This window comes from Haliotis rufescens, unplaced genomic scaffold (assembly GCF_023055435.1).
Source record: "Haliotis rufescens isolate VD_foot unplaced genomic scaffold, xgHalRufe1.0.p SCAF_8, whole genome shotgun sequence".
NCBI classification, from domain to species: Eukaryota; Metazoa; Mollusca; class Gastropoda; order Lepetellida; family Haliotidae; genus Haliotis; species Haliotis rufescens.
The window spans coordinates 48,857,779-48,875,297 of NW_025964372.1; the positions used below are offsets into that span (position 1 = coordinate 48,857,779).

General features: G+C 40.0%; 1 protein-coding gene across 15 annotated transcripts in view; it reads right to left on the bottom strand.

Moving 5' to 3' along the window:
- Nucleotides 1–17,519, bottom strand: part of LOC124115140 (ras GTPase-activating protein nGAP-like) — a 313,251-nt gene that overhangs the window by 140,927 nt on the left and 154,805 nt on the right. Inside the window, exon 1 of one of the 15 annotated variants that reach the window (XM_046475992.2) lies at nt 15,205–16,665. The exons of 13 other annotated variants lie outside the window; for them this stretch is intronic. In XM_046475992.2, the coding sequence (XP_046331948.1) occupies nt 15,205–15,247 (43 nt within the window). In that variant the 5' untranslated portion in view covers nt 15,248–16,665. Of the gene's footprint in view, nt 1–7,695; nt 8,315–15,204; nt 16,666–17,519 lie in introns of those variants that run through there. One more of the 15 variants, XM_046475995.2, reaches the window with a different exon arrangement.

The window sequence follows — 17,519 nt, forward strand, 5'->3', positions numbered from 1 at the left end:
TATCATAGCAGCAAGAAGGCAGTTTCTGGAAGCAATCAGCCGGGAGTGGAAATGAATAGTCATGTTACCATAGGTCGATATGAAAATCTATAATGCCTAATAGGTTTATAAGTGTCCTGTTATTACAATGAGCTCTCATTATCAACCACTGGTTAGCAATACCTTATCTTTAACTCCTAAACATGGAGAGATTCATAAATAAATGTCTGTGTGTCCTGTTATTACAATGAGCTCTCATTATCAACCACTGGTTGGCAATACCTTATCTGTAACGCCTAAACATGGAGAGATTCATAAATAAATGTCTGTGTGTCCTGTTATTACAATGAGCTCTCATTATCAACCACTGGTTGGCAATACCTTATTTGTAACGCCTAAACATGGAGAGATTCATAAATAAATGTCTGTGTGTCCTTACTGTGTGCTCACACCATCAACCACTGGTTCGTCAATTCCTCATCTGTATAGCCTAACCATAGATAGAACTTTAAATATGTGTCTGTGTCTCCTTACAGTGTGCTCACACCATCGACCACTGGTTTGCCAATGGTCAAGTTCTGAAAGCAGAATAGGTCAACAGTAAACGGGCTTCATTTAACTACGACCTTTCTAATTTCTTTCTCTTACGGGGAGAGTTGGTGGTTAGCACACCTGATTAAGGACCCACCCTAACATACACATGTTACAGACAAAGAAGGCCTTGCAGGACAGAGGGGAATCACTTACAACTGATGTGATACTAGTCCTGTGAGTCGAACCCTGACTATATGCTCAAACTATCCACCACGATAGTCAGGTCCAGCTAGGATAAAATAATACAGTAAAACGCTCACTCACTCACTCACTCACTCACTTGTCTGAACAGTAAAATGAATAACAAAATACTTGAAATTCCAAATATCAAGAAACAACAGGAATAGATTGAACAAACTTACTACATCAATTATATGAGTGAAGCATTTGCCAGTTCTTTGACTGATTGAAGTCACCACACAACAACCCATCTTCCTATTCACGACAAACCAGCTGTCAAGTTCATCACACCTCCATTCTGTATGATTGTTACCTACGACAAAGCAGCACATGTTTAGAGTGTTCCATTACGCACTGAATGATTTACAATAGGGAGAAGCAGCTGTCTGGCCGCTAGTACCACACCCATGCATTATTCAGCACCAACTACATGACCAGGGTCAACATGACAGACATAATAATGATCACAGATGCTATGCACCTAACAACCTCTTTCAGCCACAAAGTGGAACTACTGACTTCCTATTCCGAGTATAGAATCAGGGAGCTAGGAAGGTGGGAGCGTGTCTCGTTGTCTCCTGACCTAGAGCTCAGACTGTCGTGACAATGTGTTTACTTGTCCTGCTCCAAGTCAGTTGGAGTTTATTTAGACATTTTTAAAATGGAATATTTTGAGCATCAGCAATGCAAAAATAGATCTGACCTTGAAAACCAACATACATAGGAAGTTTGAAAAAACAATTTTTTTTATGTTCATAGTAGACATACATTCTTCTGTCAAAAGTCGCAGGTCTACAAGAAATTCCTGAGAAAGTTTAACATTTTTGACACCAATGTCATAATCATATTGTGGGAGATCTACAATTATATAAATGTTGCCATAGAAAATGAATATCGAATGGCCACAGCATATGACAACAAAATCATAACTTCAAAAATGTCATAAATATTCCTCAATATGTACCATGAATAATATTTTACAAAATTCTTTTGAAAAGAGTCATTATTTCTAATCAAATGAGTTTCATTTTCTCTTCAAGCAATTATTCAAAATAAACAGGAAAACAAAGTCATTCATTTTGAGTGAGTCACAGGGCAGGGTGCTCTACCACCAACACTGCTACAGCATGCTTCTCATACTTGAAGACGGAAGGAGTTATGTCCCTTACATCTAACACAATCACAATGTCCCATCACAGAAGAACTTCATGTTGACACATGACTTTTTATAACATCTAATTATTCTGTTTTCATAATGTGACGAGAAGGTAGAGGCCATATTTTGATAGAGTTGTCAACATAAAAATAATAATTTTTTCAATATTTCAGTCACTGCTTTAAGAACATATACATTTTTATAAAGGAGCAAATCATTGTTTAAGGACATCTAGTTCACAATTATAGCAATGCTGGTCTCTCCGTGGTTAAAATAGGTTCCCAAAAGCCTATGCTGGTTGTAAGAGATTACAAAATGGATCGGGTGGTCAGACTCCGTGATTTGGTTGTTGTTGTGTCGTCGTTGTTCACAATATCAGTCACTGAATTGCCTGGTCCATACTCGGTAATTTTCAGACCACCATCATACAGATTGAATACTGTTAAGTGCAGTGTTAAACAGGTGAAATTGGGTTTAACGTCGCGTCCAAGGTTATTTCACTTATATAGCAACATGCATGATCGTGTGTGTGTTTGTGTGGCGGCTTGTACTAGTCCGGACTGATGCCGATTCATAATGCTAGCTCACTGAGATACCATGCCGCAGTTTAACATGAATACCCCACTCAGACACAGTATACTGACTCCGAGCCGACCAGTCCTTGTTTTAGCCCCTTAATGCCGAGCGACACACAGGGGATCGAACCCCGGACCTTCCGCTCTCCGGGTGGACGCTCTACCACTACACCAGTAGTGGTAAACAACAAACAAACAAACAAACAAACAAACAAACAAACAAACAAAACATGACCCGAGGACCCTGTGATGAAGCAATGACCTATGACCCCTGCCAAGGACACAAGAAAACACACGGGATGGTATATATTACATATTTCCTACTGTTCAATATCAGTGTCATTATAACATTTATCTCCCATCCTCATCAGCTGTCATCTCCCACAGCGATCAATAGCATCCAGCAGAATGTCAACGGACCACCACAACTAATGCTACATTATACACTCCACATCAGTAATGTTAGAAGATAGGAAAATAAATCATGTTTTTGGTTGTTGTTTTTGAATCGACAATTCCTTTTTTGAGAAACTCATGTCGCATATGTAATTCCCACCTGAAGGAGATCGAAGTTAAGAATTAGACATACAAATCTTGATTGATGGTCACATGAGTAACAAGCCGCATGTTCTCTTTGTAATCACAACCATCCAATAATTTGTCACAGGAAACAATTACTCAGTGAATCATCATGTGATTGGCATGTTGTAGCTGTCTGGGGGACAAGCCTGACAACAAGGAGATATACTGTTTGTCTGGGGCCAGGGGAGGTAACTGCCACATGTCAGAGTGGGCCGTTATCATCACTGGTCACCTGGAATTCGGCTCAAGAATATTGCAAAACTCAACTCAAATTATATCACTTCAACTTTGGTGTTTTGCGGTTGCATTTGTTTTGTTATTTTTCTTTTCAGTATTTATATTTATGGTTTTTTTATGATACTTTCTATGTACCTCTGCCAAAAAAAAGATTTTCATAAAATGTAAAGACTTGATTATTTACAGACCGCTGTAATATAGCTGGAATATTGCTGAGTGCGGCGTTAACCAACCATCATCATCATCATCATCATCATCATCATCATCATCATCAACAGGACAGAAGACACTTTCCCCCTGAAGACTTCATTTTGCTGCTCCTGCTGCACTAGCTAAGTGTCTCAGGACTGCAACACCAATAACCCCAGCGTCTCATCACTCACAAGAACAGACAACAGCTACAGCGACAGCAATATGGCCACAACAAATGAATTACCAGATTCTCATCCTCCCTGCTGAACCTCATTTTATTTTTCTACAGTGCCTAGAGATACAGAAAATGACTGTTCTCTTCTTCCCATACTTGGTGAAATGCATTGTATTGTCCTCCCCAACATCCATGTGAATCAACTCCATCAACAACACACACTTGCATTGATCAGCTTGTAAAATATATACAAAATAAAATACCTTCACATTTTTACTAAATTGGATAATTTTCAAGTAATCAAAAAATATAATTGGCATTAGTCCAGAGATACACACACACACATGCATAAAAAGATCCCATCTTGAACCCATCTTGAGGATATTCAGATAGGACAATAAATGTTTACTACAACTATTGTCACAGTACAATACAGTCTACACTACATATACGCTGTCAGCCACCTTATGATTTTTATAAATCGTAATAAAGTGTAATATTTATATATATAATGTACAGTATGTATATCTACCTCTCATGTCTATAATTATATTTATTCCCTGATGTAGATAGTATGTACCCCGGCCTACGAGGGTGTTCTGTACAACAAAATTCTTGAATCTTGATTCTCTTGATTCTTGATTCCCACAGCTATATAACTGCAATCTTGAACACAAATTTCACCTGACATCACCTTAACTGGTAAGCTTATGACACAAGAGTGAGAGCTGGAATAATGGCTAGACAGTACCGCTGAGGACTCCCCGTCACATCAAGTAGAACCAACAAACCTGCCCCTTCTCATCACTGAAAGGAGGAAGGCAGGGCCTTTAATTAGAGCTGATCTCTAATACACCCCTGTCCAAAAGTAAACTGAATTTATAAGGACCCAGGACTCAAGGAAATAGATACCTGGATCACTAATAAACCAAGTATCTAAACACAATACCAACTAAATACATTGTTCAACAATGTTATCGTGAATTCATGTAGGCTTTTATTTCTGTATGTCTTGTGCACCATTCTTCCATCTGGGTCAGGGGCACGGGTGGCCCAGTCGTCTAAGGCGCTGCGATTCGCATTGCAGAGTTGCGTCCCTTGGACACACCAGAAACCTATGTTCGTGGGTTCGAATCCCGGTTCGCCCCGATTATGTTTCTAGGTTTGTCAGCACCATACCTGTGCTCGTGGGTTTCACCAAAGTGGTGAACGTCTGAGACCTGCATCACTTCGGGCTTTCCTCCCACATTAAGCTGACACGCCATGATATAACTGGAATAATGTTAAAAGCGGCGTTCAACCCAACTCACTCACTCCATCTGGGTCATGTTGCAGAGTTCCTAAATAAAATCGCAATACAATCAATCCAGGGATTTATTCAGGATTTTAACTAAGTTCCCTTATCAGGAACAGTAGGAAACATTCCTCATCTTTTTCAAAATTGGATTTTGTTACTGTTTTCTAAAATTAGGAGTAATTTTAAGTCTACAAAGTCACCTCTACAAAGACCTAACATCATAATCATTGGTTATACTACATGTAGTGGGAAATTTGTAATTCCAATTAGGGAATTTGTTTCTGTCATTTGCAGAGTTTAGCCTTTGAGTAGATCTAGATAAATCCCTGAAGTCTCATGATATTAGCAATGGAATCTACAAAAACTCAGCTGCCCAATCACTACAAATGTACGGTAATGAAGCTTTCCTGTTTATATCAGCATCTAAATGGAACCCAAGATGAATGATCATATGATCATAAGGATGCTGTACTGGTCAGACAAGTGGACTGTCCTGGTAAGACAAATGGACTGTCCCGACCTTCTGACATACGATACAGGCTGACCAGAAAACTAACTGTGTTAGGCCGACTACTTGTGTAGCTGGTGTAATTGAACCAGACTATGTAAATATTTTATGAAATGTGCATCACAACTGTCATTACCATGTGATTGTTTCCCCTTCAGCTCGGATAAACTTTACAACTATTATTCTTAAAGCCCTAACTGACAAGACAGCAATCTTATTCATATCAAATGTCCATATTAATGCTCGTAAACATAATATGATACATATCCAAAATGCTTTAACTTCATTTTGTTGAACGAGTCATCCCTGTCTAGACATATAGATTTTGCGTTCACCATGTTTAGAAGCATACATTCGCAAGCATCAGAGAAAGGCTTTAATTGTTTAACACCGCAGTCAGCAATATTCCAGTTATATCTCTTAGGCATGTTTGTTTGGTTGGTTGGTTTGTTGTTTAACGCCACACTCAGCAATATTCCAGCTATATGACAGCGGTCTATAAATAATCGAGTCTGGACCAGACAATCCAGTGACTGACAACATGAGAATCGATCCCAATTGGCATGCATCAACCAAGTCAGCAAGACTGACCACCCAATCCCATTAGTTGCCTTTTACAACAAGCATAGTCGCCTCTTACAACAAGCATGGGTTGCTGAAGACCTATTCTAACCTGGATCTTCACGGGTCTCTTAGGCCTGTAATACCATGTCTGGACCAGGCAAACCAGTGATTGATATTATAAGCAGCATGCCATGCATTTGAGGCATAATGACATAAAATGAAAGTGTCACCAAGTCTGACCCCCAATTCATGTTCATACCTCTTATGACAACTACAGGTTGGTAAGGACCAATTCAATCTATTCGTTGTGTCGTGTTTGTGCTTAAAATTACTTTCATCGTTATTAACATGATATCCGCTTCATAATTTTTATCTATTCACTACATGCAGTATTACTGCAGAAAGTTTATAAATGAGGACAAATGTGAAACATTTAAAACCATCTGCCCCTATATACGCGTGAGTGAATGAGTGAGTTTGGTTTTACGCTGCATGTAGCAATATTCCAGCAATATCACGACAGGGGACACCAGAAATGGGCTCCACACATTGTACACATGGGGAATCAAACCCGGGACATTGGGGTGACGAGAAACGCCCTCGCCCCTCTATACAAACACAAACAATGACATCAGAACATTAGAGGACACTGCTGACTCAAGGCTTGTTTTGAAACCTACTTTAAACAACATATGGTATAACTGCTATACTCCTCAGCTGGTGACTATACTGACTCTACACAATGTAACCAGTGTAGCAATAACCAGTCATAAAGCCAGTCAACCAATCACCAGGAACAATAGACATCATGGCAACAAGTCTACCTGTAGATTGTCCTACAGCATAGATGCACCGGCTCACCCCGCAGTACAGATGCCCCACAGATCAACATCACCCACATCAACATAATATAATATATAGGGAGGTTATACAACACATTATTAACTGCAGCATAAGTATAGAATAACATATGACAACAGCATATTGAATGCAGTCTGTGACCAAGCTATTATGATGTCAATTCAAATATTTTCCTTGCACTAGCAGACGCTGATAATATTACAAAAAGTTGTCACATTCCAAATGCTTTAAGCAGAAGCAAGGGATGATTTCCCAGAAGGTATTTATCGAGACCTGCTCCGAGGTCGATACTCGGCCCCAAAATCTACAGCCATTGTCAGAAAAAAATTCTTAAACTGGAATGAAACATTTCCCAGTTCATGTTAATATAGATGAAATAATGGGATAGCGGTCGAAGGAGACTTGTATTCTAGTGTTAACCGAAATAAAAACTTAAGAAGAGGTTTAATTTTATATTATTGTATTGAGTGCAGTGTTACCATGTAATGTTAAATACTTTTGAGAATAAGAAAACAAAAACGAAACTAAACAAGAACAATTTGCCTGCCAAGGGCATTTAGTTTGGAATAAATAAAAGAAAGGTTTGAATTAATCCCTGCTCAAATAACATCCCAACAGGCAAGCTCTAAATCATGGTGAAGTTGTAACATGGCAATCTACACACTCTGACCTTGATTTCCTGATCAATAATTCTATATTCCTCTCAACACCTCGGGACATGTGTAGGTTAGACTGTCCAACACCATCAGCTGTTGTAAAGCACTATTCTGTATGTAGGTTATAAACTAAACTCACCTGTGAATTCTCAAGTATAATCCACCAGAGCTATTTACAACCCAGACAGGTAGACAGCTAGTTCCAGAGTGAAGTCCAGTCCGACAGGTAAGTCAGTTGGACAGTACCGAGTCACCCTCATAAATCTCCACAGGTGAGATAACGAGATAATCCCCTTCACAAAGCTGGAGTCACAGCCTTCAGCCACTGTCCTGTAATGTTGACACTGCCTATTGTCACACGCCAATGTCAGCGTTCCCCCTCACGACTAACACGCAAAGGAGGACCAAGGATCGCTTATTTCAATCCAGGTCGAGCCCATGGCTTGCAGATTCTATTTCCAAAAGTTGACATCATGACAAATTCCTCATAGAGTGGTCATTCAGGTCACTGGTGGACAGGAAATACATAACCACTGCCGGACAATACGTCAGTATATCTACCAGTGTGATATACGACACAGAGACAGTGTGTATATCGCTATATATAACCGTCCGAGAACTTCACAACTGTCACAAGTCATGTGACATACATTGTAGTGTTATCAACAACACCCTATAACTTCCTTCCACACGAGAGTCCTCACAAGATAACATGGTTCATACCTACATCGCAGAACAAGGACACAACCTAATGTTACCTCCACAACTGGAGAGTTCTAAACACACTGGGACAACTTTAAATGCCACAGTATGTAAACATAGGAACTGATAAGCTATAGTGTCTACAGCCTATACCCCTGCTGCCAGGACGTCGATATGAACATGTAGATGTGTGATGGTCTATATGACAGTATGCACACTGACTCATAGTCGGCCAGAGTGATTGATTTCTGCTATCACCAGGAATGATAACTGGAGAGGCTTGAGAATGGAAAGTGGACTTATACATTTAGAAACATTTTCAGTAGATGCTCCCTGTTGTACCTCTCTGAAAGGTCATGGAACATAGCAGCTGACATGGAGCCCAATGAAAACACTCTTCAAACTCATAAATATTTCATTAAAGGCAATTTTCCCTCTGAGCATAATGTCAGAAACTTATCGAGTACTCCTCCACGCACCGTGAACAATGATGGAATTGCATTATCTCCATAAGCAATGGTTGAGCCAAATGTGATGAGGGACAGATGATTTGTGTTTTCAGACGGGATAGGGTTGGTTGGTTGGTTGGTTGGTTGGTTGGTTGGTTGTTTTACGCCTCATTCAGTAATATTCCAGCTATATGACGGCGGTCTGTATATAATCGAGTCTGGACCAGACAATCCAGTGATTAATATCATGAGCATCGATTCACGCAATTGGGATCAATGACATGCCTTTTACGGCAAGCATGGGTTTCTGAAGACCTATTCTACCCTGGATCTTCACGGGTCTCGGGATAGGGGAGAGGAAGAAGACCTAAGATGTTTTTAAGGATTTTTTCACTAGACTTGCTATACAGCGTTTTGTCTGCATGTACTACCTGTAAAATTTTACAATTTGAATTTGTTTGTTTGTTTTTTAAAGCCGCACTCAGCAATATTCCAGCTCTATGACAGGAATCTGTAAATAATCGAGTCTGGACCAGACAGTCCAGTGATTGATATCATGAGAATCGATCTACGCAATAGGGATATGATGACACGCATCAACCAAGTCAGCGAGCCAGACCCCCCCCCCCCCCCCGATCCAGTTAGTCGCCTCTTACAACAAACATAGTCCCCTTTTACGGCAAGCAGGGTTGCTGAAGACCTGACACGTGTAACGGGTTTAATCATCTGTCGGTACTTGGGGACAATAACGTAACGTGAGACGAGTGGGGGGGGGGGGGCAGCCGGAGAGTGAGGAGGAAAATCTAGTGACCTATAATACTGTAGTCCCATCATTACACAACTGGGGAGTTACATCATTTCATACTCCAGTGAGGAAGTAAACGAATTTCCCTTGAAAAAACTCTTAACATTTCCTTGCCGTGTTGCATCTGTTCCTTATTGGAATGTTCCTGCAATATATTAAGTATCTTTTATCATCTCTGCCTAACAAACACTCTTGTTCCCAAATCACCTCATGGGTATAAAAATCCTTTACCACTTATTATTCATGGAATATCATGAATATTTATCGGATATCATGAATATTCATAGGATAATCAAGTGTTAAATATTATATTATGTTGATAGTAGTTTGTAGGACTTTTGCCTCATGAGGTTGTTTGTGCATGCACATTGTCTTATGTTATCAACACAGGAAAGTCACACATGTGAAGTATGCATAAATTCAGAAGAAGGCCCTGTTTTCCAAGAAGGCTATAACACTGTTGTGTATATATCATGTACATGTCCTGAGAATTAGTCAGTGATGCTATTATCTCGCCATGTCAATATCATGTATATTTCCCATGTCAACATTGACAGGTGGTAGGTCTCTTGGGTAATGAGCCCCAGCAGTCAGCCTATTCAATAACAATGTAGCAAGGCTGATAGTGTTCTTTAAACAGTATATCAAGACACAGTGTCCAGGACATAAAATCCTGTATCACCCTGTGCTTTTGTCAAAAACAACTCTTTATCTCATATTTCAAGGTTGTAAGGAGAAGACAGCCTCCGTGGTCTGGTGGACAGAGAGTCTGCCCTGAGAGCAGAAGGTCGGATGTTTCCATCCCGGCTGTGTCATACCAAAAGACTTTAAAAGAAGGTACTTGTTGTTTCCCTGCCTGGCACTCAGGATTAAAGAGATAAACCATGACCGATCGGGTCGGGGTCAGTTTACTGTGTCTGACTGGGGTTATCATGTTAACCTGTGGCATGGTGTCTCAGTGGGCTTGCATTATAAGTGAGTGAGTGAGTGAGTGAGTTGGTTTTAATGCCGCTTTTAACATTATTCCAGTGATATCACAGCGTGTCAGCTTAATGTGGAAGGAAAGCCCGAAGTGATGCAGGTCCCAGACGTTTACCACTTCAGTAAATGCACAGGTATGGTGCTCAAACCTAGAAACAAAATAAGGCGAACCAGGATTCGAACTCCGAATCAAAGGTTTCTGGTGTGCACAAGGGACGCAACTCTGCACAGCAAATCGCGGCACCTTATACGTCTGGGCCACCCATGCCCCCCTAGCATTATAAGACCTGTATTAGTCCGTACTAGTACAAGCAGACACACACACACCAATAAGCAGCCTTATTATTTTGTGCCTTGATGCAACACTGACTATGCCTGCAGGCAATAAGCACATGTACATCATGATTAGACTCTCATGTTAACCGATAACACAATGAGTCATCTTTCTAGAAGACTTGCACAAGTCTCAGAAGCAATAATTATTAGTTTAAATCATAATTTCTAGATTATGTAAATAATAGGAACAAGTTGTCCATATAAGAGACTGGAGTCCTTTGTGCTGTCCACATACCTAGACTTGTCTTTAGGACGATAGAATTACTACACATCCATGGACTTTTCTTTCAGTACAGCCTTGGAGCAAGGCTATCCTTCCATAATCCTCCTACCATGCATACCTGTATCTATGTAACAATCTATCAGGCCTAAAGAGACATCACAATTAGTCATGCCATCTGCTTAACATAAGACATGAAGCTTATGTAGGCCTCCGAACCACATAACCAGATTATCATCATTTCGTAAACAATATTTCATTTAGGTTCGTACATAATAACAACATTCATTAGTCTTTTTTGTTGTTGTTGTTTGTTTGTTGTTTAACGCCACACTCAGCAATATTCCAGATATATGACGGCGGTCTGTAAATAATCGAGTCTGGACCAGACAATCCAGTGATTGACATCATGAGCATCAAACCACACAATTGGGATACGATGACATGCATCAACCAAGTCAGTGAGCCTGACCACCTGATCCTGTTAGTCGCCCCTAACGACAAGCATGGGTTGCTGAAGACCTATTCTAACCTTGATGAAGTTTATGTACACCTCCCTACCACATAACCAGATCATCATTTCTGAAACCATATTTCATTGGGTAGATATATAATAAAACATTCAGATGTAAGGGCACAGTCGGGTAGCCTAGTGGTTTGAGTGTTCGCTCCTCATGTCTAAGACCCAGGTTCAATTCCCCACATGGGTACAACGTGGGAAACCCATTTCATTGCTAGAATATTGCTAAAATCAGTGTAAAATCTAACTCACTCACTCATGTGAAAGATGAAAAACTTAAAAATATTAATAATAATAGATGCATGGGGTCCGAGCTGTATCAATAATGTTCATCTTTGCATAAACCCATTATCACTGTTGTCTAATAACTAAGTGTACAGTTTCGTTCATGTCAATACACATTGGACTGTCGTGCAACTCATCATTAAGCCTTACACTACCTAATTAGAAGGGAGGGAAGTAGGACATACTTATTGATTATAAATACATTGTAATCGTTGTGAAAACTGAAGCATGTACAATTCATCATGCAGCTAAAATGTTCTGAATTATTCAACAATTTATTAAAATTCTGTGACATTCAATGAGTTTTGTTTCCGTGACTGAGTGAACTGTTAAAGGACCAGCATGTTCCGTGTGCTGCCTACATACAGGAGGTCATGTGCTGCTTACATACAGGAGGTCATGTGCTGCCTACATACAGGAGGTCATGTGCTGCCTACATACAGGAGGTCATGTGCTGCCTACATACAGGTCATGTGCTGTCTACATACAGGAGTTCATGTGCTGCCTACATACAGGAGGTCACGTGCTGCCTACATACAGGAGGTCATGTGCTGCCTACATACAGGAGGTCACGTGCTGCCTACATACAGGAGGTCATGTGCTGCCTACATACAGGAGGTCATGTGCTGTCTACATACAGGAGGTCATGTGCTGCCTACATACAGGAGGTCATGTGCTGCCTACATACAGGAGGTCATGTGCTGTCTACATAAGGAGGTCATGTGCTGCCTACATACAGGAGTTCATGTGCTGTCTACATACAGGAGGTCATGTGCTGCCTACATACAGGAGGTCATGTGCTGCCTACATACAGGAACGTCATGTGCTGCCTACATACAGGAGGTCATGTGTTGCCTACATACAGGAGGTCATGTGCTGCCTACATACAGGAGGTCATGTGCTGCCTACATACAGGTGGTCATGTGCTGCCTACATACAGGAGGTCATGTGCTGCCTATATACAGGTCATGTGCTGTCTACATACAGGAGTTCATGTGCTGCCTACATACAGGAGGTCATGTGCTGCCTACATACAGGTCATGTGCTGTCTACATACAGGAGTTCATGTGCTGCCTATATACAGGAGGTCATGTGCTGCCTACATACAGGAGGTCATGTGCTGCCTACATACAGGAGGTCATGTGCTGCCTACATACAGGAGGTCATGTGCTGCCTACATACAGGAGGTCATGTGCTGCCTACATACAGGGGGTCATGTGCTGCCTACATACAGGAGGTCATGCTTCCGTCAAGATGAAGATGGCATGCGTCGCTGTATGACTGAAATAATGGGGAAATTTTAACTCACTCACTCACTCTGTCGGTATGATATACAGTTTTTTTTGTCTTGTTTGAAAGACTGATTTTAGGCAAGGTGTTTGACAACATTAGGAAATGGCACTAGTCCTGTAGTCCTTGCCAAACTGCCCAATAGTTCAGGAATCATAGGGACAAGTAGAAATTTGCCATTTTTAAGGGCTTTGCTTTATGTTGACATCACAATGGCAAGTGGACTAAATATTTAATTTTTATCGATGTTTGACATTCTGGTATTTACAATTATGCATTTAGTAACTCTGATATTAAAAACATGACTATGACATTACAACCTAAAACTGACAATACTGGATTTTAATTTTGAGTTAGTGCAAAGTACCGTATATTAAATCATGGTTACAATAAAAGTGATAAGACTGATCATGACCTCTCAGTTCAGAGGTCAGAGTTCACACAAGTCAGGCCACGATCCTTCATAACACAGCAGGTTATTGCCACGCCTCCAATTTCAACTCGTGTAGAACTGTACACGATTACCATGCAAACTTGACGTTATTATTTAAAACCAGTGAGTCCCAGACATGAGGCTGCAGAAAGTTGTGTCTGTGGTGCTACCTCCAGCGTGAGCCAGGCCACGTGATATGTCAATCTATACTATTGACAATTTCCTCGCCACCTGCTGGGGAGGCCATAGCCTATTTGTAAAGGCATTTAAAGGAAAAACTGCTGAAATGTCAAGTACACGTGTTTATATACAGCTTGTGAAGCGGTATCGGTTTTCGTGAATATCATCAAAAGGCATGCTTCAAACAGCTTTATAAACCACAACCACTTCATTCTCTCTAAGCCACCAACCTGGGTCATTTTCAACCCGAAGAAAAAGGCTACTTTTGGAAATTGTTTAACAATCTTAATCAATCTTACAAATAATTGTAGATAATTAATTACAATTAATATGTATTAATAAATCCAGCTTGTAAACCAAGAACCATGTTTTATAGTAACCAGAATCTTACCATGTGAATTGAAAATATTTACATATATTTGATTATTGTAGACATCATAGTCAGATATTTCATGAATAATTTAATATATTTCATATATGTATATATCAGTATACCACCCACAAGTATATCAACAATCAGTATACCACCCACAAGTATATCAACAATCAGTATACCACCCACAAGTATATCAACAATCAGTATGTCACACACAAGTATTGCAACAATCAGTATGTCACACACAAGTATATCAACACTCAGTATACCACCCACAAGTATATCAACAATCAGTATACCACCCACAAGTATATCAACAATCAGTATGTCACACACAAGTATATCAACAATCAGTATGTCACACACAAGTATATCAACAATCAGTATACTACCCACAAGTATATCAACAATCAGTATGTCACACACAAGTATATCAACAATCAGTATACCACCAACAAGTATATCAACAATCAGTATACCACCAACAAGTTTATTAACAATCAGTATACCACCCACTTGAATATCAACAATCAGTATACCACCCACAAGTTTAACAATCAGTATACCACCCACAAGTATATCAACAATCAGCATACCACCCACAAGTATATCAACAATCAGTATACCACCCACAAGTATATCAACAATCAGTATACCACCCACAAGTATATCAATAATCAGTATATCACCCACAAGTATTTCCACAATCAGTATACCACCCACAAGTATATCAATAATCAGTATATCACCCACAAGTATAGCCACAATCAGTATACCATCCACAAGTATATTAACAATCAGTATATCACAAATATATCCACAATCAGTATACCACCCACAAGTATTTCCACAATCAGTATACCACCCACAAGTATATCAATAATCAGTATATCACCCACAAGTATAGCCACAATCAGTATACCATCCACGAGTATATTAACAATCAGTATATCACCCACAAGTATATCAACAACAAGTATGATGTTCAAGCATCTAGGCAACCTGAAAAAGAAAGCCTATCCATTCAACAATTCCCATACAGCGACAGCTTCCTGTTGGATGGCAACTCACCTGATTTCCCCAAAAGGGATCTGAAGAATCGTATGATTATCATCCTGATTTATATCCACACTGAGGATCCTCAAATCAGAGATAACAGATCCATTCAGCTACTGATGATGGCTTGCATCCACCGCCTTCCATGATAATCTTCTCTCCCACGGCCACCTTGTTTCTCAAACACCTCCATGTCAAATACTTCCTTCACAAACATAGATATCTGGACTTGATTCAACTTCCTCATTCAGACCACAATGATGCATTCTGGGTTCAAGGCATGTGTACCTTGTTGTGCATTGGTCACCTGAGTCAAACTACTGCCCTTACATTTTATGAATTATTAAATTTTTCTCCAGTCTGGTCAGCAGCTCAGTGTGAAGTGACAATGGCCTCTGATAATTTAGATTGCAATGTCTACAAATCGTCTTCCTGCTTCTGTTGCCACAGTTACATATAAATGTCCCATATCCATTAACAATCCACTTCTGAGACAAAATAATCGTTCCCCTCTCTTTGTCAGAAAAGCCACTACTGGTCGGAAATAGAGTTTGTTATTCCATCGTGACTGATTCAAACAAATTCAGTAAATTAACCCGATCTTTCACTTCTGAAATGAATATTCTTCTGACTTGATCTATGCTGCCACAAAATCTCAGAATTATGACAGAGTAATATCCGCCAGGAAAACAGGTTCAGCTGACACAACAGCTGTTTCTCATCCAAATCTTGTTTTTCTCCTTGTATAGCAAATCAATGAGTAACAATATGTCTCAACACAAGTCTCAAGCTCCAACAATCCAATGTCCTTATATTCAACATAATGTCCTTCACTCTTAATGTCTATAAGTACATAAGTCCACCAGATGTAAACCTCCAAGTCGACACAATGGGCTGCGTGTGATGTTACGAGTGTTACAGCCCAGTGATGGAGGTGAAGACGTTGTTACCTTGTGCAGCAGTTGTAGTGTGTCTGCTACCTGACAGATGATACGGATCATATCTCCGCCAGTGCCAGTTGAACACCTTCCAAGTAGAAGCCCAGATAATCCCCTCCTCCAGAGGACTATACTAGATAGTACCCACTCATCACATGAGCTTATTCCATTATTGCACTAACAGCTCTTTGTATATTTTAACATTGCATCCGTCTATTGTAGAACTGTTATCAATTATTCCACTACAGCATCAGATGGACAAAGGCTGCTCCAAAACTCCATCGCTATTGTCAAGGAGACCCTAGTGTCGTGACCCCATTCAACACACTCCTGAAACTCAAGTGTCATGTAACACAATATCGTTCCAGAAATATATTTCACAGTCGCAACATTTTCACAGTAGATACATGATTTAAATATTGAAAATAGATTCAAAACGCTCCAGTTCCATCAATTAAACATCTAAATCCTCTCGTTTGTATATATTACAATACGACATCCAAATACACTCATCTTATAATCACACGCACAGTCCAGAACAGTCTATGTTCAAATCCAAGTCAGGATCCTCCAAACCACCTCCACAAACTCATGCCACGGGACTTAACAATAAATCTCATTTTTTAAACCTCAGTTTCTGAGAAAATCAGTTTCTGGACCTGAATGTCCAAGCACGAATTCCTCCTACCCCTTCCAGCCATCTGCACCATGCATTCCATTGATGTGTTGTTCTTGATGCATCAGACACTACCACTCCTAGAAAGTCAAGGTGAAAAGTCCAATCTGTGCCTCCTCAAACACAGGAATGAAATACCATGCTTCTAAACATATCCTGCAGTGATGCAGTGTGTCATTGACATCGCCATGGTGTTTCTGGGAGGAACGATCAGCGACTTCATTAACGTGGCGTCTTCAACAGTCGCTATATAATAATCCATCCAGATCACACCATCACACCATGACTTTACCGTTTCAATAGTCGTCTCAAGTGGCTTACTTTCAAATCTCCAGCATCAGGCACCCTCGATTGGTGTGTAACAAGAATAAATTAAACAAGAAAACCATTTAAATAAAATTCATTCATTAAAACTTGAAAGTCACAGGCACATCTGCTAACCAAGTGGATGCCAAATGACAAACTGGAATCTGCTGGAAATGAGTTAACGTTCCATATATTCTCATCAGCCTCCAATGTCGCAGGTGTTCTTTTCCTCAACACATGGTGTCTTGATGATGATTGTATCCTCAAATATTGAGTCAGTTCCTCAGGTTACGGAAATACTGATGCCAATACACCATAGGCATCAGGTTTAATTTGACATCCACTTCGAATATATACTTCACAAACTTGGATAGATTCTTCATCACAAAACCATCCCAAGACTCCCAAGG